The following is a 23,748-nucleotide window of genomic DNA, read 5'->3' as shown; positions in this document are numbered from 1 at the left end:
ACACCGGCCCTGCTCATAGCAATACCAACCCAGTCCCATTCCTTCTGGGATTGCTAGGACCACTGACATCACTAGCCACACTCCACCTCCAGCCTCCCTCTCTTGCACTCCCACCTCATTAGCTCAGCACTTGCAACGAAACTATGCTGGCTTCTTGCCTCACATCTTCTCTTCACCCCAATTCCCCCTGCCCAGTACATCATTATTCAGAGCCCATAATTTGGCCCATAGGCTAAACCCTCTGCTTCAGCAGCATTTTTGTGTGAAAGGCAATTAATATTTTACACTTGGAACAAGATAATCATGAACATTGTCCTGAAGCACTAATTTTTTTAAACCTTCCTCCATAATAAATGTTTTTCTTTTAGAAAACAGCTCAACACATCCTGCATTTCTCAGAAACCAAGTGAAAATGGCTTCTGCTAACCCTCCTGATGGCTCAGCCAAAAGGGTCCCAGGATAGATACCATGCAACTTTTTACACCAAATAAAGCTATAGCTTTAAATGCATCTGCATACAGCAGCTCCAGAACATTTGTGGTATGCAGATAAAGAATAAACAGTTTGCATCCAGTCTGGTTGAAAAGCTTGCAGACCAAAAAAATATCTGAGCAAACCACTGCCAGTTGGCAGGTTAAATTCAAATCAAGGCAAATTTCAAGCACAACTTAGGTTCAAGTCAGCTCTAATTTCTGTAGATTCATCAAAGCCTAAAATAATGTATTCCATTAAAAAGATATTAAAAAAGAATGAAGTTTATTATAAAGATGTTTTAAATTAAAAACATTTCACTGCCCTTAAGAAAAAAAACAGTTTTACTTGGTAAAGATGAGTCTCTTCTGCCTAAAGCAAATGCAATAATGCATTATTAATTTAATGTGCAGAAATTACCAAGATACTATTTATGTAAGAAATACTATCAAGTCTAAACAAGCTCAATAAATGGCTTTATTAGTCAGGGTTTTTAATGTGAAGAAAAAAAATAAGAACTCTACAAAGCTCTCAAGCAGATTTTTTACATTTGGAAAATGAAGGACTATTTCTCCGCTCCTGCTCCCACTCACATATGGTATACCCTCACTCATACATTTGAAATTCAGTCCAAAAATTCTGGGAGACAAAGATACACAAGTTATAGTCTCTATCCTGCTGCAATCAGATCTGTGCACACATTTTCAAAGATACAAATCTGACTGAAGGATTGAGGGCTACATTTGTGACATTTAAACCTTTTCTTTTAAACAAGTTACTAGTCACAGACACAAGCTTTTTAAGATACAAATGATTTCTAAACCTTTAGAACATCAGTAGAAACAAATCAATTTCCTAAACACAATCTACATTTCAACTGTATTTATTACCACCTCAAAAGCTTAAATATTTAAAAACAAAACAAAAATTCCTGTCCAGTTCTGTTTTATTGGGTTTACAAATTCTTTTTCTGGAATTCTAAATATGGATTAAATTAATATGGTGGGTTTTATTTAACTTGTGCAGTAGATTCTAAAAACCAAGAGGACAACTCTAAGTATAGTAGTTGTTAGTAGATCGCTGCTGTAAAGTTGCCAATAGGAGCTCACAGCTCGCTTTTCTAGCTTTATCTTATAACTATATTTGCAATAAGGACTGGATTTTTTTTATTTCTTATCCATACACTATTAGAATTTACTGTATTCTCTACTAAACCATAATTTTAAAGAGACACCTTTTGGATTTAAAAAATAAATAAAAAACCGTAGTAGGAAGCACTAACTTTCCATTGGGTATCTCCCACCCTGTTCGTGAAATACAAGTTGTTGTGGTTTTGGGGGGGGGGCAGTGTATAAATTGTACATTTTCATACCAGAAAGTTATTATTTAACTTTCTGAAATAAAAAAGACACAGACATCCAGTAAGTTTTACTACATTCAAATGAAAAGTTTAATCTTGCTGTTCTCAGTTTTTAGGCTTCTAATTGCTCCCCTTTATAAAGAAGGAATATACCAAAGGGTTTCATCAAAGCTTCCGTCTGTATTCTTAAAGTGTTCTTTCTGGGATTCTTATAAGTTAAATAGTAATAAATGGCAAAAAGACTTACCAAGCAATATTACACCTATAAAATGGTCTTTTGTTCTAAAGGGAACCCACACATATAAATTTAGCAAAGATCTCAGGATTATATTTTGTCTAGAAGTATGCTTTCACCACAAGTGGGTCACACCAAATATATGCAAGAAATGTAAAATTCCAGCCATCTTTTTTTCTGTTCTACATGGTCAGATCTCAATATCTACCACTTCTGGGAAGGAATTTAGTCAGCTGTAGCATGGATATTTCAGTGCACAATTTCATGTTAGCCCCAGGTTTTTCTATTACACATAAAACCAAGAGGTAATTTAAAATACGTATTAGAATTATTATGCATGTGGTTAATTCTTGGTCTCTGTACCCAGCCTAGAAAACTGAATTGCTTATATTAGAAACCACTGACCTTATCCATGCTATCAGTTTTTAAACAGAACTCTCAACTGAAATCAATGTGGTATTCCAATTAACCATATGTTCATTGAAAGTTGATTTATACTCAACAAGAAATCTCTGCAGATCAGTGGAATCTTGGTCCATGCCTACCAAAGAAGAAAATAAAGCTTCATCTCCCATCCTTAGTGGAAACAAAGGCAGATTAGGAAAATCTTAGCCCATCTGACTTAATCATAATTTTGTTTGTTTGGGATTTTCAGTTTAGTAATACATGCATGTACTTGTACTGCTCTGCCGTTAATTAAAAATACATATTTTAAACACACACATTTTAAAACAATTCCCCTAGAAGTCAAATTTGCAGTGACCATAGAAAAAATGATGCTAGATAGAATTTGGGTGCAGTGCAGATCACCAACAGAGGAGAACGTACCAGAATTCCTACTTGCTGCTTCAACAAACGGTAGCACAGCCCTGGAAAGTAGAACTGAGCAAAAAGACAAATCATATCTGGTCTCCAAATGTTAGAGTAATTGGGGAACCAACCAATGAGTAAGGAAGTCCAAAACATAGCTATATTTAGCATACAAATTCTACTGCAATAAGTAGGAAAGAAGAAAGACCCACTGTCTAGAAAAAGAGCTACTGCATCCAACTAATAAAGATGGATTGGTTTGGGGAGGCTTAGAAGGAACATTGTTACATTCACTGATGGCACGTAGCATAAGCAGCTATTACAACCAGCCAAAAAGAGAAAGATCTTAAATATAAAAAGAGGTGTAGGAGGATAATAGAAAGGTTTCATGTTCCCAGACTTAGCTATAAACTCAGGCCTAAAAATCTTTCTCCCCTTTCTCCTTCTGAAATACTGCTTTTGTAGCTAACTTGACTTCATACACATGCACCACTTCTGCTACTAAAGATTCCCTGCACTATCAGCAGCATCTGATAGCCTGTCTAGGAACGATATCTTTTAACAGAATGCCCACCTCAAGATTTCTTAAAAGTGATCTAATCTAAAGTGAATCCAAAGTGAAAAACCGCAGCATTCACATGGTTACCACCTTGCTCAGAGTACTCTTCCCCTTAGTAAAGCATCAGAAAATGCACTCTCAATTGGAATTCTATGATGCCTTAAAAACAAAACAAATAAACTAATAAAATTACAATGTGACACTATACTTTTTCACAACACAAGCTGTTACACAGAGTGACTAATGCAGAGACAACAGAACTGGATGAGTGGTAGAGTAATTTAACCTAGTTATTAACTGGTATTATGAATTATTAATATAGATCCAAATAAAAATAAATTAGAAGTCATAACTGAATTTTTTAAAACCTAGCTGTTTATTTGGTGATTCTAATCTGCTCTTTCCTAAACAAACTTACTTTCAAAACCAGTATCCCTGCTGGCAACATTTCACATTAGATGAAGTACGTGGACCTTCATACTCACCAGCACAGGACCGCCGGGGGGTGCGGGGAGAGTATAGGATTCTATAGTAGTAGGGGGCCCCCACGAGAATATAGGATTCTATAGTATTGCAACTTTTTTTTATGGAAGGGGCCCCCAAAATTGCTTTGCCCCAGACCCCCTGAATCCTCTGGGAGGCCCTGCACCAGCACGCCACATGCTCTAAATTAAGTTCAGTTTAACACATTCTCTGCAGTATGTAGGAGTAGGTACACAGGAAGTATGTCCTTAGCACCCTTGTAGGCATAATACTGCCCTTATTAAGAGAAGGATTAGAAAGAACCACCTGATGCAAGTAGGAGAAAAAAAACCTTCAGTGACTGCTCCAAGTCACACTAGGAAGACAAACTGAATTGCTTTTGCATAACAAGGACTACCACTAGGGGTCTCACTATAGGTTACCAGCAGCATAACTGGCAACAATATACATTTTAACAAATGCAATAGAATCCTTTAAGAGATTTTTTATTGCACTATTTTCTCTCAATATTCTCTTACATATAATATGATATACAACCTGAATGAATTTTTTTTTAATTATTATGTCTTTGAATCTAGGTCTTCCCAGAGAATTAAATCCAACACATAGTTATGCTCAAATCAAAAAGTATTAGGCTAGGGAGTAAGAAACTGACTTTAAGTAGAACAGTAATTCTCTGGACTGTTCCAGATGTTAAGTACTCTTCTAAAGAAAATATAAAATAACCACACTTGGGGTTTTTTAAAAAACAGAAGTTTTACTTGCCAGCCATTCCCAACACTGCATGTTTACTGCACAAAAGGTCACTTTTGCAACATACAGTCATTTTCTCAGTTGTTTGACATAATGAAGGATGGCTACTTCCAGCCAATTAATTCCTAGTTTAACAAGATGGACTACCTCAGTGTGTGAAAAAGCCACCGTCTCCTTTACCAGTGTGACTGACATCTGCTGGTACCAATCAAGTTAACTTTTCTTTGACAAACCATAATCCTGTTCTGTCCAGGTTTTCATTTTTAAGGAAGGTACAACTCATCAGCCCCTGAGAATAGGACACAGTGATTCCTCAAACAAAGGCCCAGCAAATGAGCTAAATCAGCGGTTCTCAAACTGTGGGCCGGGACCTCAAAGTGGGTCGAGACTCCGTTTTAATGATCTCACCGGGGCTGGCTTAGATTTGCTGGGGCTCGGGGCTGAAGCCCAAGCCCCGCTGCCCAGGGCCAAAACCGAAGCCCGAGGGCGGCTGGGCTCAGGTTACAGGCCCCCTGGCTGGGGCTGAACAAGCCCTTGGGCTTTGGCTTTTATCCCTTCCTCACCCAGGACAGTGGGGCTCAGGCTTTGGCTCCCCCACCTGGGGCAGTGGGAATCAGACAGACTCAAGCTTCAATCCCCTCTCCTGGGGTTGTGTAGTAATTTTTGTTGTCAGAAGGGGGCCACGGTGCAAAGAAATTTGAGAACCCCTGAGCTAAACTGAACTTAGTAGTAGTACCAACAATAAAATTGCTAGCACACCCACACACTCACTTCAGAGGCCTAGAAGAGGGAACATCAAAAATGTAGCAATTTATGCCTCCATACACCTGCCCATATAGATGGTGAACAACCTTTGCTGTAGCTAATCACCTAATTCTACTCATTTTCCACCATGCTCAGCCCAGCCACAGCAGAATGATAACTCACATTCTTCTAACAATACCTTAACTAAGAGAGAGTGCAGAGGGGCAGTGACCATTTCAACAGATGGCGCTTCTCAAATCTAGCAGCTTCTTCCAGAGCATCTGCTAGTTTAGCACAGCCCATGATGGCCTTTAGTGACTTGCTCTTATTAAGAATTGCTCTTATTAAAAATTGGTGGGGGCTGAGCACCCACTGGCAGCTCCCCATCCCCGATGTTCGGTCGGGACGCAGGACAAACAAGTAAATATCGGAACAGTCCCAATAAAATTGGGACATCTGGTCACCCTATCTTCTAAATCAACAAAAGGCGCATCTCTTTGGTAAACAGCTATGTATACTAGGAAGGGGTGGCAGCAGGCAATTAAATATCAAGATTTTCCAGTCATCTAATATGGCATAGGGAATGGGGGAAGAAAGAACAAAAAGGAGGAATTAGAGCAGCAAACATTTGGCAGCTAACTCCAGTCTATAATGCTATCACCCATTTCTGCTATTTAGTGACAATATGTGGTAAGAGTACAGGTATCCATATTCCACACACACATATCATGGCCCTGCATACATCACTTTCTCATGAATTTCTCCAATTCTCACAAACAGTAATGGCTCTCCTTTCTTCTTGTTCCCCTGAAAGATATATTTGTGTTCACCTATTAGCTGTAACACCACATTATTTATTCTTTTGGTTTGCTTTTCAAGGGACTGATTTAATCTTTTTGTCAAAATATTTCCAATCTTTCAGTGAAGAGTTAATTGACACTCCAGGGCAGAGAGCACCATTCAAGAGCTAGAATTAATAAGAATGTGAGAATTCTTCATTTGATTTTTATAGGATACCATTTTGTCAAAGCCTCCTTTGTTGGAGGGATCTTTTTGAAGTGTTTTATACCATATTGTTATAACATGCTAAAGACATTTCTGTGTCATAAACAACCCAGTCCTGATTATACATCAGGCCCAACTGCAAGACAATTAAATTCAAAATGCTTTGAAGTTCTGGCAGAGAAGAAAAAAGGACTTCAGTATTCTGTTCTATAAGGAAATCAATAATTGCCTCAACTGGAAGTTAATTTGTAATATATGGATTTTTTACTCATGTTCAATAATATACTCTCTTGCGTGTTATGTACAATGTTGTATTTATCCAGATCTCAACAATAATTTTAAAATTACATATAAAAATGGGTTTGTTTGATTTGTTTATGCTCATGAAAATTTCAACAAGAAAGCCAAAAGAAAACAGATGAGTAAAGTCTTTTCAACTTCAAGAGACATGTTAAAAAGTATTTCTGCCTGTGCTGGAGGGCACAATCTGTAATAACTTTTTGCCTTCCCGATAATAATGACAGGCCCCATTATTAACAGGACAACTTGCTCTGCAGCAAGCATGCTTGGCTGGTATAACACGCGCGTGCGCGCACACACACACACAGTCTAGCTAAAGTACTTTTACTCACAGAAAAGTAAGTAAATTTCTATACTCTTCTCCAAATTGAGTAAATTTATGGCCTTCCTGAGACAGAAAACTACTAATGTATACTTTTTGATATTAATTGGAAGTATTCAAAATCTCAAACAATATACATACATATCATTCGGTTTAGATTACCAGCAAGTGCAACAATCAATCAATTTTAGTCACAAAAAAAACAAAAATACACAGCATGACTCAAATGAAAAACAAGGTAGTTATATAAAGCATCATACTTCAAAGCTAAAAATTCTAAGAATGCCCTTTCCTTAACCAAAGCCTAGAAAACAGCTGTTGGTCAATGCTCACTATAAAAAAAAAATCAAAGACCAATTTACAATGAATGTAAGATCACATTATATGTAATTAAAAAGTAGGCATGTTGAACTGTGTTCAGCCCTCATTAAATTTTAATAAAATCATAATCACTGTTTCCTGACCAAACAATGGTACAAATGAGGGGCCAAAGCCTGCAACCCCTTACTCATGCAAGCAAGCCTTATACATGCAAGTGAGGCCTATAGGACTACCCACATGGATAAGGATTATTCATGACAGTAAGATGCTGCAGGATCTGACTCCAGTAGAATTAATGGCTTACAAACACCAACGTCCACATAACAAAATGGCACTTTTCGCATACATTTTATTTCCTGACATAAGAAAAAAAAACAATAGCTTTAGGCAAGCTGAGGTGGGATGGCTAGCACTTCATGTGTTAATACAGTACTGATACTCTTTGAAATGCTGATCAACTTCACCACTGGGGTGAAGATGCTTATAAATATTAACTGTATTATATTTGCATGTGTCACCCAGAGGCATAATTTTTCCTGTTAAAAATGGAAATAGAACCTGTATGATTTTCCTCATGTGTCACTTTTTGATCACAAGGCATACAATGACCATGAAAATTATTCAAGAAGGAATAGAGTATAAGGCAGAGAGCCAAATACAAAATAGCATACTGTTAATTATGGTTACCCGTTTGGTTCAGGCAGATGCCCAAAATGCCAGAATAGACAATTCAAAAATCTAAAAGGTCATAATCACACACAAAAGCATTTAAATAAGTAATTTTTTCTAAAAAACTGAGAAGAATTTTCTAATTATATGGATTTCACAGTAGGACTGTAAAATTGAACTGAAAATCTAATCTTTACAGGGAGAGACCTATCATACCACAAAAGGTAGATTTGCAGGAGTTCTCCCTATCACAGCTTTTGTCATGGAATAGATGCAACTGCATTGAAAAATAACAAACTTTGTGTTTTGGTACTGCAAATGGACTTGTATATGGCATTATGAAAAAAAAGTTGAAAATATATATTATTATTTGCACTTTTCCACCCTTAAAGGTGTTCATAATATGTACTGTTGAAAAATGTAACTAAATAAACTATCCTGAGTTGCCATATTTTTTAATAAAATCAAAGTATATTCTATAGCTAGAAACATACACAACACGTATTCTAAGATTTTTAGAATACCAACAACTTTAAAAAAAACACACACACATTTGTGAAACTATTTTACCTTTTATTGTTACATGTAACTCCTAAGAGGATGCATGACTGTGAGAAATAAGGGGAAAAAATCATATTTTGACACTTTGTGTATATTCCGTGGACCAGATTCTCAATTTGTATAGATTGTTGTAGCTCAGTTGAATTCAATGGAGCTATGACAGTTTATCCCAGCTAAAGATCCCACCAAGCATTTCTTCTCAAGTCATCTGGGACCCAATCCTGCAAATGTACTTTACCCAGGCACAGGACCCTTCTAAACAGTGCTTATTGCAGGATTAGGATCTTGGTCAGTTTCCTCTGGGTGAGTCTTTCACACAGCAAAAAGAGGGGGGCGGGGAATTAACATGAAAATATAACTGTAAAACCACAAAAAAATGGTAGAGGAAGAACAATGGGGCAAGCCTACCTGAAACTACTTTTAACCCCTTGCATGAAACTGACCAGATTCAAGTTGGTGTCTCTTTAAAGATCTGAGTGTATTCTCACACACATAACCAAAACCAAACATTTTCTTCTTTCAGTTGCTGACCTATCCACATTAATGTCACCATGATTGCAATGTGAAAGATATATTTTACTCAATAAAACATTATTTCCTGAGAAACGTTCTAGTTCCTTTTATTTTGCAAGAAACAAAACTAAACTACTGGTCACACGTGGGTGAAATTCAGGCATTTAGAATGTATGCAGTTAACCTAAAAATTGCTAACAGTGAGAGAGCTTCACAATACTTGCTGATCAAGAGTCAATCAATGAGAGCACTGGAGGCTGTAACTCTCAGATTTTGCACACTTCTAGCTGTGTGTGATACAGAACCCGGTATAAGCATAGAACTGTTTATGAAAGGCAGATTCATTAAATTCAGGACTGAAAACATGGATTTGGACATAGCCCGAGGACTGCTACTATAATGAGTGAGGTTCCCTCCCCGGTTTCTCAATGAAGCGGCTCCCCTTCACCCCATACTATTCCCTCACACTAAAACATGCCCCAGATGCCATCCGGCCCCAGAGGAGCTCCCGTGAAGGCAGAGGCCAAAGCACCTGCCTGGCCCTTGTGGTTGGCAAAGAAGCGGCTAAGCAGGCGGCGACCCAAGCGCGTGGAGGGCAACCCACACTCCATCCTGGCCACCACGCCGGCAGCTTTCGCTCCCTCCTCCCCTCGCTGGCGCAGCTCCCCATGCCCACAGCCCCCCACCACGGCGCAGGACACCCGGCTTCCACCCAGCCAAAAACTAACCATCCCCCGCGCCCGAAACGGAGGAGGGCGGGAGCCCCAGGTTTTATAGAGGTTGGTTCCTCCCGCGTGTTTCTGCCTGGCTAGGATTTTAAGCGGATTCGTGACTGTGCAAATGAGAACAGAGATCTCGGCAGGATCTTTGCTTGACAGCTGCTAAAGCAAAAAATAATATATAGTAACACCCTGAAGTAAACCCCGCAGTCCCCTTTCAGCCCGCACCCGCATTCAGGCAGCACGTGGGACCTGAAGGCGACTCTTGCACTTGCTAAAGTCCACCCCGCGGGGCGGGGGGCCCCTCGCCCTCAAGGGCAGCTTTACAGCCCCGCCGCTGTGTGGCGTGCAGGGGGCGTGCACGAGGGGGCGGGCCCCCCTGCCCCGGACTGTCCCCGGGAGTTGGATGCTACAGGCTCCGCCACTTACCCAAACTGCCGGCGAAACCGTCCATTTTGTGTCGGGAGAAGCTGGGGTCCGGGACCCCGGCGAAGCCGCTCGCGTTAGTGGAGACGGTGGGGGAGGCAGGTTCATTCACCCGCAGAGCCGCGGCGGCGAGAGGCGGCTGCGGCTCCGCGCCGGGCTCATGAGCCGCACGCGCGGGCTCCCGGGGATCCCCCAGGCTTCGCGGCTGCCCCAGCGCCCGCTGCTGCTGCTGCTCTCGCTCGCCGCCGCCGCCGCCGCTGCCCGGGCTCAGTCACAGCTCCGCGACCCAGCACCGCCGCGGCAGCTCCAGCTCCTCCTGCTGCTGTCAGTCCCGCCCAATAGCGCCCAGTGCTTTCGTGCTTCCGACTCCGCCTCAGTTGGCAGCCAGGGCTTCCCCTGAAGGCTGAGGAGCCCGCCGGGAGGGGAGCGGGCCGACCTGCCCTCCCGAGCCTGGGCGAGGGGCTGCTGTGCCCTGCAGGGCGTGAGCCCCAGCTGCCCTCGTCGCGACTGACTGGTGCAGGCCGCCCTCAGGACCTGCCTGGCTCTGTCTAAGCAGCACTGGTACAGCTCATTGCCCCTAGGCACAGGTACCCCTCGCCGTGTTTGGCCTAGAGCATTACCGTGGCTCAAGGCACTGGTGCAGCTCACTGTCTGGGCACTCGCTGCCTTGTCTTTGGAGCCCTGCTGACTCGGGAGCACCTGCTTTTTGATTTGCACGGTGCCCTACCCAGGTGAGGTGCTCTTTGCAGAAACCTGGTGCTGAAGAGCTTATAACAAACAACGTTCTGACAAGGACCAGGCAAAGGGGGAGGGGGGAGAAGGATGCCTCAGGAGACATCACCCCTTTTTATTCACTTCATTGCCTGAATCATTATTGATTATTGCTGAGGATATATGAGTTGCTATGTTTCAACATAAGGTAGACATCTCATTGTGTCTTGTACTGGTGTCTTCATGTACCTCATCTCTATTCACTTCAATGAGTCTATGCAGAATGCTGACTCTTAGGCACATAATCTTGAGGCACTTATGCATCTCCTTGTATCTTTGCACCCATGAACGTATCCACTTATGGTAAAAACAAGGAGGAGTCCTTGTGGCACCCGAAACTAACAAATCACATTTTGTGCTTTCGCCTTTCTAATTTTGTCCCTATATGCTTGTGTTGTTTTTTGTGTTGGCATGTATAGTCAGTGCCAGCCAGGTCATCTGTGGTGATGTGATGGAGTCTCCTAGCCAACCAAAGATGGTAGATAGAGTTAATTGTGGATGTTGCTATATGAGAAGTTAGTGTCAGTGAGGAATCAGAAAGTACTCCTAGAACAGCAGGTTGAGATAACTAATCGTCAACGTGTACACAAAGGAGACTGTAAAGGTGGCTGCAAACTGTTCAGAGTGCTTTCTTCTGCACACCAGCACATCAGCATCACTCCTGTCTTTCTCAAGTTCATCTTCAGCCAGCTGCTATTCATCTGTGAACTGATTTTGTGCAAGCACTGGGCCATCGATCTTGGTGGTGGTAGTATGGTCATATGTGATTGAAAGATAAATAAAGCTGTAGCTGTGTGTGTCATCTGCATATTGCTGGCACTTAAGACCATGTCATGTTGCCACTTCACCTGGTGCTGCACATAGGTGTTGAATAGGACTGGAGAGAAAATTGATCCTTGTGGGACTCCACAAGTGTGGAATCTAGTGGCAGAGGTGCTCTTTTTAGGTTCACCCCCCCCCAGGAAGAATTTAAACTACTGAGTGAATTCCCCTTGGCATCTGCCACCTCTCTTAGGTGAGAGAGCAGTGTCTTATAGTCAACAATATCAAATTCTGCACAGAGGTCCAAGAGGATGAAAATAGATGTCTGCCCACCATCCACTGACAGCCAGAGATAATCCATCAGTGCCACAAAAGCTGTTTCCATCCAATTCCTCATCTGAATCCAGATTGTACTGGATTTAGAATATCAGCTTCAATTAGATGAGTCCTTTGGCTACTTCTCTATTAGCTTATTCAGGAAAAGGCTTGATACTGGGCAGCAATTAGCCCTAGTACAGCAGCACATGCAGCAGGTACAGCAACCCTGTGGGGATGAGGGAGTTGAATATGAGATCCAGCCAGCAGGAACAGCTACACAAGTAGATTCAAACATTCCTGCGCACTGGTCATATCGTCAGGCTTTCAAAACCAAATTTGATATTGTAGACTCAAGCCATTTATCCATTTCAAATGTAAGCCCTCCACTCATGCCAGATTCAGACATACCCCTGAATTTGTCTTCAAGGAATTTAGCTTCATAACTGGTTGTACCAGACTTTGTTACCACCAGCAAAATATTGTGGTATAATTTCCCCTTGCTTGTCATTAAATGGACTTCTTCATCATCCAGACTATGCCAAATCCATAATGAAAGAAGCTTTACAATAGAACCTCAGAGTTACAGACACCTCGGGAATGGAGGTTGTTTGTAACTCTGAAATGTTCCGTAACTCTGAACAAGACATTATGGACTTCAGCCATGGGGTTTTGGGGCTGCAGCTGCAGGGTGGGAGGGTGTCAGGGCCGGGGGAGAAGGGCTTCTGACCCTTGGGACACCAGAGGTCCGGGCGGTCAGGAGGGGCCTCAAGGCTTCTGCCCCACAGGAGCACCGAGGCTCAGGGCTTTAGATCTGCAGGGAGCAGGCTGCAGGCTCAGGGCTTCAGCCCAGCAGCTCTGTTCCTGGTTTCAGCCTCAAGGAGAACACCAGAGCTCAGGGCTGCCCACAGCTCTGCTTCAGCTGCGGGGGCGGCACGTCAGGGTTCAGGGCTTTAGCTACAGGGGGAGTGTTGGAGCCCTCTTAGCTAGAGCCCCAAGCTCCAGCACCCACCCACCACAGGGCTCAAGCAAGGAACAGAGCCACAGGGCTGAAGCCCCAGTGTCCTTCCTCCCGTCGCCCCCGCCCTCTCCCCCCAGGACTGAAGCTGGGAACGGAGCCGTGGGGCTGAATCCCCGAGCCCAAGCGCTCCCCACAATCCCCATTTTACTGATGGGAAACTAAATTACGGACATACTAAGTTGTACGCCCAGGGTCACAGAGGAAGTCTGTTGTAGAACCATGAGCTAGATCTTAGTTTTAGGCCGCTTTCTTAATACACAAGGTGACCATACTATTGAGACAGTAGGAAAACCCACATTCTCCATTTTCTTTTCTTTTTTTACTATGGCAAAATAGTAGTAAGAATTATTTTAGAAAGTAATCAAACAATAAAACTATGCCAAAAATAAAATTAAGGAATTGAACTAAATTCACAAAAGCAAGAAAATCCAGACTCAAAACATCAAATTCATCCTCAGCTTGGCCTGTTGTACATTTAAGAATTTCTGAAGAGAAAATATTATATGTCTTGCAGTGCCTAGACAGAATATGATGAGTTCCAGCCTTTATATCATTGCTTTTGTTCAGTGCATTTAAGTCAAATCCTAAATCTGATTTGAATTTAGTGTTTTTTTGTGGCGTAGACAGCCAACATCATTGTGGTACAAATATACAACACACAGACCCAGATTTTTGGAAAGAAATATATATTTCTTCAACTCTTTTACGTGACTTTCAAGTAGTGAATAAGTTATGATTAAAGAATAAAGGAACTTTTGTTTTAGTAGTAAATTTCAGACACACACAGACAGTGTATGTAAGAACTCCATAACCTGCTGGGCAATAAAGAGTCCTACTGTTTCAGGTTCAGACTATAAAGAGCACTTGAGTTCCTCCAACCTTTGGAGTATATTACATACAACAGAAAAATTCAGTTGTTTATGGACATTGTTTTGAATTGTTTGACTTGTTCAGTTTCTTAGTTGACAGTCTTTGTTACAACTAGTGTGCTTTAGCTTTCCAAAGATTTAACCGATGCATTGAATCTTGTTTTATTCTGGATGTTGGTAAATTTTGAATACGTAAATATCAGTTTCCAAATCAGGTGGATGCCCATGGTTTTACTGTAAAGATAGATTGTTAACAGAACATGTAAAACTATGCTGCCCTGTGATGCCCTCTGATTCAAGGGTCTAATGCTAATTGTTGGGGTAGGTTACACTCCAGCTACTGGAATAAGAGATAACAGTTATGTCTGGGAAATCCAAACTCTTCCCTCCAAAAGATTAATTCACTTTGAGACAGAAGCCTCACTCACTATGGGTCTGATCCTGAAAGGGGCTCAGCTTCCGCTATTCCCATTCACTTCAAGGGCTCATCTCCTGCCAGGGTGATGCCATGTGTTGGTTTAGTATAAAGTCTAAATTGCACAGATGAAATCAATGAACAAAACTGTGGGGCAGATCCTCAAATGTTGTAAAGCCATTGACTTCAATGGAGCTATGCTGATTTACACTAGAAGGGATCTGGCCATACATGTGGAGTTTCATCTTACTAGAAGAAGTTTGTGGAAAGTTTGAACCACAGAAGATCACCACTGAAGTATACAGTGGAGGCTATATACATTCCAAGAATTTTTACCCTGCCCTTGAAGGAAATAGGCTATTTCTCTTATTGCTTCATTTCTCTGGCATGTTCTCTTTTAGACTATACGTTTTCAAACAATATTTCTTTGTGAGCAATAATTTCTTTGTGTGTTTTTTTAATCAACGTAGTTTGGAAACCTTCAGCTTGGGAATTGTTTATGACTTCTAGGTAGCTTGAATGTAAATTATTTTTAAACTAATTTTTCCACTAAGGAAACATGAAAATGATTAACAGTTTTAAATTAAATAGTTCAAGTCCTTCGATGTGAGGTTGGGGGTCTGAATCTTTGAGACATTTAATGTTATAAATTAGGATTAAAAAAGAGGTCTGCTTCCCGCAGAACTCATATCCTATTACTTACGAGGGTATTCAGTTTCTTCAGTAAATCTGAAGCAAACTAAAAATGTCTGAAAGAACTTTGACTATCCCAGTATTGTTCTAGGGTGTCTGTCTAGGGGGGAAATAATTTAATATCCATCCATAGATGGTTTAAATTACTCCTTCTGTCATTATGGAGGATTTTCTCTTCATCTCCATTACAGAGACTTTTGATGGTTCCTTTGGGGGTTGGGTTTTTCCTCTCCATAGAAGAAACAGAAGGTTCAGTCCCCAAAAGCACCTGAGGTCAGGGCCATCTATTTGGAAGACCTAACCCTATCGAATTCCATTGGAGTTTTGCCTTTGACTTCAGTGGGGCCAAGATTTCACCTGATGAGTTAATTTTACTTCCCATCATTTACTCTTAACTCCTGAAAAATGATAATTGATAGGCTAATCTCCAGCTAATCTGGACTAAGTGACAATATCATTTTTACTTATGCACATAACTGGAGTTTGAATAATAGAAGGTTTTCAAAGTGGAAGAATACTGAATTTGTTAAATGTAATGATGAAGAAGCAGGTTTATTCCCATAGATTCTGATCAGGGCACCTGGTGCTACTGTAATATAAATATTAAATAATAATATTCAGGATATTGAAGGAAGAACCGCAGTCTCACATCTGTGCATGTCTAATGTTTATGGAACCTAGTCACAACAGAGGAACGTTCCATTTATATTGCAAAATATAAAAACAAGGCAGTGTGTCACACTGTTTCTTTAGAATGTATTAAAAAGGATATTTGATCCTTTGAAGCAGTAATCCATTTAAACATTTTGAATTAACAATACTCAACATCATGCTTCTATTGCATTTTTATTTAAGTGAATTGGCAATAAAATGTACATATTAAATGGTTTCTCACAGTGTTCCAGTAGTAAGCTCTCAAGGGGAAAAAAGAAAAATCCCTTTAGGTTCTCTTGAAATAGTCTGTGTCACATCAATGTAAGCATTGAAACTCCATGGGGTAAACAGCTTCTAATGGCTTTTTGGTCTCTCTCTCTTTTGTAAAAAGTAGCAACAGAATTGTCTTATAAAGTGAAAAGACCAACGTATTTACAGAAATGCTAGAATCAAGGTTTTAAGTGGCCAAATTCTGCTCTGAATGGGCTCAGTGGAGGTGCATGGAGCAAGCCCGTTTAGAGCAGTGCAATTCCATTGCCGCCTTCTGTGAGGATGTAAAAGATATTAATGATTAATTATTATTTATTAATTCTAGTATCATAGTGCCAAGGAGTCCCAGTCATGGACCTCATTGCACTAGGTACTGTACAAACGGAACAAAAATGTGAGCAGATGTCTGACCTAGGGAATTATGTATTAACTTAGCTTTAATATTCACTCCTTTTTCAGCACATCATTACTTATTCATCAGTAAGCTAATTTTACAAATTAAAATTGAAATTTGTTGCAAAACTCAGATCCCCATCTGTGCTTGAATAACCATTTTTAATAGGATGAGTGGAAAGGACAAACATTTAAAACTTAGCTTTAAGGCCTAATTTTTCAAAAGTGACTGTTGCTTTTGGAGGTCTTAAATTTGGGGGGATGCGAGGCCCAACTTGAAACACTTTGATTTTCAGGAAGTGCTGAGCACCCACTCTCTGAAAATTAGGTCCCTTTAAGGCAGTGGCTCTCAATCAGGTGTACATGTACCCCTAGGGGTACACAGAGGTCTTCTAGGGAGTATATCACCTTATCTAGATATTTGCCTAGTTTAACAACAGGTTACATAAAAAGCGCTAGTGAAGTCAGTACAAACTAAAATTTCATACAATGACTTGTTTATACTTCTCTGCATACTATACACTTAGGGTGACCAGATAGCAAGTGTGAAAAATCGGGACAGGGTGGGGGTAATAGGCATCTATGTAAGAAAAAGCCCTGAATATCGGAACTGTCCCTATAAAATCATGACATCTGGTCACCCTATATACATTGAAATGCACGTACAATGTTTATATTCCTAACAATTTATTTTATAATTATAAGGTAAAAATGGGAAAGTAAGCAATTTTTTCTGTAACAGTGTGCTATGACACTTTTTTGTATTTTAGTCTGATTTTGTAAGCAAGTAGTTTTTAAATGAGGTGAAACTTGGGGTACACAAGACAAATCAGACTCCTGAAAGGGGTACAGTAGTCTGGAAAGATTGAGAGTCACTGCTTAAGGTGTCAGGTTGGGCACCAAAATCTGAGGTACTGCAGTCACTAGTCACTTTTGAAAATTTAAGCCTAAATGTTTCTTTTTCTGTGACATTTCTTAAATGTACAGTTTTGTTCGTGTGTAGGACTTATAAAAAATCAAGTTAGTTTAAGTTTTATTTCTTATTTTCACAGTAGTCAATTTGTAAAACAACAACATCAGGAAAACTTCAGTGCTAAAATAAGAAAAAAATATCTCACACATACACGCAGCAGTGTTAATTAACCCAACCATGCTTTTATAGGAACATTTTTGTGAAGCCATTTTGAAATTACTCTTGACTACATATTTGCAAGCATTGAAAAAAATACCAGCACAAATGGGATAATGATAAATAGAGCAGGTCAAAATTTTAACATTGCCAACATTTTATAAAATGGGAAACATTTAAATTATGTTTTCAGGCAAAAACATTTCCCATTGTTTGGCCATTTGTAGTTAAGTGTTTTTTAGTTGTGACAACATTTTTAATTTAATTTTTTTCTTCAAAAACTTGGAAATTAAAAAAAAATCACAGTTCCCCCCCCCCGCCTTTTTTTTTCAACCAGCTGCAATGATAAGTGGTCTGTGTTGTCATACAAGAGACCCAGCTTTGGATTTGCTTGGCCTGAATTAGTGCATCCTTGGTGAAATTCACCCCCAGCGGAAAGGACATACAAAAGCTCCATACACTATGTAAACCTCCTATTAAGAGCTTAGGTAGGGAATAAGAAATACATGGGACCTTGTGCCAATGTTTTAAACTGAGGTGAATGTCACCCTTTACTTTTAGGGAAAAATGTGCCTTACCTTGTCCTATAATAAGTAGCTCCTCTGTCCAAATAAGGAGCAGCATTAATGAGCCTCAGCCCTCCTTAACCAAAAAACAGCGCTGCGATGAAGGGACCTATGGTAAAAGTTTAATACAAAGAATTGTGGTTATAATGGGGATATAGGGAACCCTTTGCCTTTGGGGTCAAACTGAGAGTAGCCCAGCATTTAAATGTGGGTCCAATGTCCAGAAAAAAACTAGCTTGTGCAGCTTTTCATAGTCCACAGAGAGCTGTCTCAGTGAAAAACAGACTGAGCGTTCTTTAGGAATCCTTTGAATGGATGTTAATCAACAAAATTTTGCCATGAAAAAAGACTATGTGTTATTGACTTCTACTGCCACAACAATTATTCTACTATTTACCCAGGATTTAATCAGAAAAGTAGTTGAACTGAATTTATCAGAGGGGTAGCCGTATTAGTCTGGATCTGTAAAAAGTAACAAAGAGTCCTGTGGCACCTTATAGACTACAGACGTATTGGAGCATAAACTTTCGTGGGTGAATACCCACGTCTGACAAAGGGTATTCACCCACAAAAGCTTATGCTCCAATACATCTGTTAGTCTATAAGGTGCCACAGAACTGAATTTTAATTATCTATCAATATATCTAATACATTTATAATATTATATATTATGCATACAAATACATACTCACATATATCTTCACAGAGAAGCTCTGTTCATGCTATTACTCTACTTGAACCATTTATCAGTGAGAGGAAGTGCCTGACGTGTTGCACTGCTATTTGGTCTCTTGCTGTAAAATGTTGATTTTAAAACAGGCTGGGAGCCCACAGTTGACTCTGGAATAAAAATGAACAGGTATGTGTTTTAGCATTTTTTTCTTTTGTCATGTTGTTGTGCGCAGTTTAAGAAATCCTTCATAGTCTTTATGTCATATAAGCCAATGAATTTAAGCTGTCTCTTAAGTCTGCCCTCTTCCTTCTGACAGCCTTGGGATTTTTCTAGGTTCCATCCCTCTTTTCCCGTGCTCTGACCACCATCACTTTGTCTTGTCAACTGATAGGATGGCAGGTGAGTAACATTTCCTTTCAGAACTGATAATGGTAGCTTCAGGATTCAGGGAGCAGTGCAACTATGATCCGCCATCTCAAGGACTGGTAGCATCTGCAACAAGTTCACAGATGAAAACCATTGGCAGGAAAATGAAATCTAAAAAAGACTAACTACAACAAAGAAAAATTTCTTCCAGCTCTCTATCGGGATGGAAGTGTGCTGCTTCAGAGCATCTGGTACTGTCAATTTCTAAATGAAAGACTGATTTGGGTTCCAAGCCCCTGATAAATCTGCCTATGTATCTGTGCACTCAGATGGGGCAATTTAGATATGAATTAGTTTCAGATGAGCCATGCCAGATATACCAAACAAATCTGCTTTCATACATAATAATAATATAATACAGGGTCACCAACATCCTTGCTAAAAAAAATTAAAATGTTGAATATTATTAGGCAGAAATGCATTAAGGTGTAAAAACAATTGCTATTGAGCAATACTTGGAAATTTTGATCACTAGCACAACATATTAATTAATTATTCTTCTAAGTCTGATGTATTTGCAAAAGTATTTCTGAGCGTAACAAACACAAAGTTAGGGCTCAGTGCTACTTTACACAAGTAATGCAGGATTGTGCATTTAGACCTTACTCTTTACTAAGCTGTTCTCCCAAACAAAGAACATAACTAACTGCTTACTACAGTAATAGAGACTTCTTTTGAAACTTGTAGACCTGGGCAAGAAGGTTTCTACCAATATATTGGACACATTTATGTTGAAAAAGCTGACATGCAGATCTGTATGCCATTATTGCATTTACAAGGATAACAGGCAGATCAATGCAGAAATGATTTTAGCATTGACTGTAACGTACAATGTGATATCTGGATACATCTTTGCTGAATTAAAACCATTAAAAACATCAAAACCAATCAAGGAAATAAATATAGGGGATAGATTCTAATCAGTTTCTTATTGCACATCCAAAACATACGAGTCAGCGATTGTTTAATGTGTACTGTTTTGATTAGGAATTCTAAAACTGAATGGCCCCACACTCATTTATGACATCTTTCACTGTAAACACTACAGTTTGGGAACGTTTATAGGAGGTATTTTGGCCCCCAAAGGAGCTTAACAGTTGCCACTATGCAACACATCATGGCCACTCATGATGACATTCATGGTAGGCAGCCTTTTCTTCTTCAAGCGCCAATTTAGCAAAGATTTAAGAACATGTTTAAGTTCCATTGCTTTCAGTTGAACTGAGCATATGCTTAAGTGCTTTTCTGAACTGTGATCCCAAAGCATAGGCTCCAGCAGAGCTAAAGAAGGTTAGTTATATAGGGCCCACACAGAGGGGAAAGTAAGCCGGTCCGGTCCGGAACGGCATAATGGTAAGAGCTGGTACACAGACAACCATACTGGCGGCGGCCAGGAGCCACAGCGATTTAAAGGGCCTGGAGCTCCAGCCCTTTAAATCACAGATGGAGCCCCAAGGTAGCAGAGGAAGCGGTCGGGAGCCCTGGGATTCCAGCGGCAATTTAAAGGGCCCCAGGGCTCTGGCCCTTTAAATCACAGCTGGAGCCCCGAAGTAGCAGCAGCAGTGGCCGGGAGCCCCGGGGCTCCAGCGGCAATTTAAAGGGCCCCGGGGCTCTGGCCCTTTAAATCACAACTGGAGCCCTGAAGTAGCAGTGATGGCCAGGAGCCCCAGGCCCTTTAAATTGCCGTCAGGCCATGCTGAAGGGCTGGCTGGGGGAGTGTGGCCCCTTCTGCCCGAGGCCCCGTCCCTTCCGGTTGAGGCCCTGCCCCCACCTTGCTCAGGACCCCGGCCTCCCTGCGTACCAGTAAGTCCCTTAAGTTACTTTTACCCTTGGTCCTACGGCACACACATCAATAGACCTGGTCCTTTCCAGTAAAGGATAGTGAAACATAAGCATATTAGACAATTTATGATGGTACTGTCTTAAGGACAGAGTATGTACTTAGGTTGAATGAGCTCACTATGAAAGAGATTTACCTGTGAATGAGGGATTCGTTAATACAGCACATTTGTTTTAATTTCCATTACATACCCCACATTTACAAATTATAGTTCCTGATTAATGACATCAGGAGTTGAACTTTGGCTCTTAAAGCACCAGACAAATGCTGTGTAGTAGACACATTTACATTCCATTTATGCAAGTCTTCCAATTAAAATTTACTCATAGAAAGGTACAGGATATACCAGAATGAATACATTATTTCACCCATTAATCAATGTACTTTGCTTTTCTGCAAAAATGACCAACCCTTCACTGTACCCCAGGAGGGAGCACATGTAAAAAAACTGGCAGAATCAGCAGAAGTAAAGAAGAATTTTCCAAAGTAAATAAGTAAATTTACATTTCTTAAATATAAAAGCGTGTGAGTCAGAGTTATGCCTTGAATTCTGATTACTTAATTCAATGAAAAAATAAATAAGGGCCTGATTCTGTGAAGTACTGAATGCCCTTGACTCCCATGAATGTCAATGAGAGTGTCATGATCCACAGATGTTGAACCTGAAGCTGTGGGGTTCCCTGTTGACTATTACCTCCCTGCTCCTACCGCACAGCTGACTAACCAGATGGACTATGAAACCTGAAGCTATATCAGGGATCCCTCCCCTGGGTCCTGACTGGAGGAACACCAGGACTTCTGATTGGTCAGGGCATCCTATTTAAAGCCAAAGAGAGGCACAGGAAATTGTCTGGACCTCTATGGGGCTATTACATTGGACCCTACCTTCTTTCCTGACTCCTAAGTCCAGCTTCCCTGCCTTGTTTCTGATCCTTGCCTCTGGTCTCCAACTCCAGCTCAGATCCTTGGCTTGAGTCCCTGATTCTAGCTCCGGCTCTGACCCATGGCTTGACTCCCTAACTCCATTTCTGGCTCTAACCACTAGACTTGGCTGCCTATGTCTTGGTCCCGACAGCGAGCATCTCACAGAACTGAGCCCTAAAAGTCAATACTTATGTCACATGGCACCTTCTCATCATAAAAAAGCACAATTTTTAAAAGAATCAAACAATTCAATAATATTATCATAAACTCTTTTAGGTTTTTCCTGGTAAAGCTAATGGGCAAATTGTGGCAGACAGCTTCTAAAACAGGAGCAGATATAAGCATATTTAGCATTGGCCTGCTAAACCCAGGGTTGTGAGTTCAATCCTTGAGGGGGCCACTTGGGGATCTGGGGCAAAAATCAGTACTTGGTCCTGCTAGTGAAGGCAGGGGACTGGACTCGATGACCTTTCGAGGTCCCTTCCAGTTCTAGGAGATTGGTATATCTCCAATTTTTTTTTTTATTGAAAGCCAACGCCCCCAAACCCACTCAAATCATTTAGTTTTACAAGAATCTGAATGAAGGATCTATGTGTAGAACCCCTTGCCATGTCAGGGAGTGTATGTGCATAAACATGCAGATCATGATTCCTCATCCCTGGGCCCAGGGCCGGCTCCAGGGGTTTTGCTGCCCCAAGCAGCCAAAAAAAAAAAAGCCCTGATCGCGATCTGCGGCAATTCAGCGGGAGGTCCTTCACTCCGAGCGGGAGCAAGGGACCCTCCGCCGAATTGCCGCCAAATACCTGGACCACCCCTCTCCGGAGTGGCCGCTCCAAGCACCTGCCTGCTAAGCTGGTGCCTGGAGCTGGCCCTGCCTGGGCCACACCCCATAATGCATCCCTTCCTCTCTGCTCAGAGAGGGATTATGGACTAGCCCCCTCTATAACACTTAACATGGGTAGTGAGTTTTGGCCCTGCACTTTTGCTGTATGTGAGTTTTATAGTGGGCACCTGTGCACAGCACCAAACTAAATTTGTCCCAATACCTGTTTAATTTCAGAGACACCATTAAAAACTCAGCAGATTGGGTGCCCAAGCCTTATGTCTTTGCTGAGGCCCTTTTAGTAGAGTCCATTCTACAGGCCAAATCAGCACTTGGGTAAGACAGCACAATGCCATTGTAATCCGTGGAATTTTTCCTGTTTACACCAGGACCAAAGTTGAGCCTATGTGCAGTATTTAGAGGGGACAGAATTCCTGGTGTTTGAATTCACTAAATTTCCTCATGAAAACAGCAGATGGCAGCATGAGAGACGCTGCATGAGCAATTAATCACTTCATCAGTGCCTTTGCTTTTCTGAGTGGGCTTTGGATCACCAAAAGCCACAATGCTTATTTGTTCATATGGAACTATTAGTTGTATCACAGAAGCTCCTAGGAGCCCTAATCAAGGACCCTGACCCCATTGTGCTAGGCACTGTACAAATGTAGAACCAAACAGATAGGTGTCCATTCTTTTTCTTGGTATAAGCATGCCTGTTCATGGATGACATTCCTTTTTGGAATGAAAGGTTCATCAGGCTTTTTAAGAATGGACGATGTCAGTTATTGTTATCTCCTGCAAAGTCAAAAGATGTACAGATAGCTTCACTCCATGCTGAATACTTTAAAGACCTGCCCTGTACTTCATTGTTGTGTGTTGCATTTCAGAATCGGGTGCAGCACTCGTTCCACTCAGGCCATTCCTTTGGCTGATCAAACTTAAAGTCACATGGA

General features: G+C 41.0%; 1 protein-coding gene across 1 annotated transcript in view; it reads right to left on the bottom strand.

The window, feature by feature from the left end:
- EML4 (EMAP like 4) overlaps nucleotides 1–10,556 on the bottom strand; it is a 259,496-nt gene extending 248,940 nt beyond the window's left edge. The window contains exon 1 of the mRNA XM_045009994.1: nucleotides 10,255–10,556. Within this exon, the coding sequence (XP_044865929.1) occupies nucleotides 10,255–10,279 (25 nt within the window). The 5' untranslated portion in view covers nucleotides 10,280–10,556. The remainder of the gene's footprint in view (nucleotides 1–10,254) is intronic.
- Between the last annotated feature and the right edge of the window lie 13,192 nt (nucleotides 10,557–23,748).

This window comes from Mauremys mutica, chromosome 3 (genome assembly GCF_020497125.1).
Source record: "Mauremys mutica isolate MM-2020 ecotype Southern chromosome 3, ASM2049712v1, whole genome shotgun sequence".
In the NCBI taxonomy this organism is placed as follows: Eukaryota; Metazoa; Chordata; order Testudines; family Geoemydidae; genus Mauremys; species Mauremys mutica.
The sequence above is the reverse complement of the archived record's forward strand: the minus strand, read 5'-3'. Positions and strand labels throughout refer to the sequence as shown.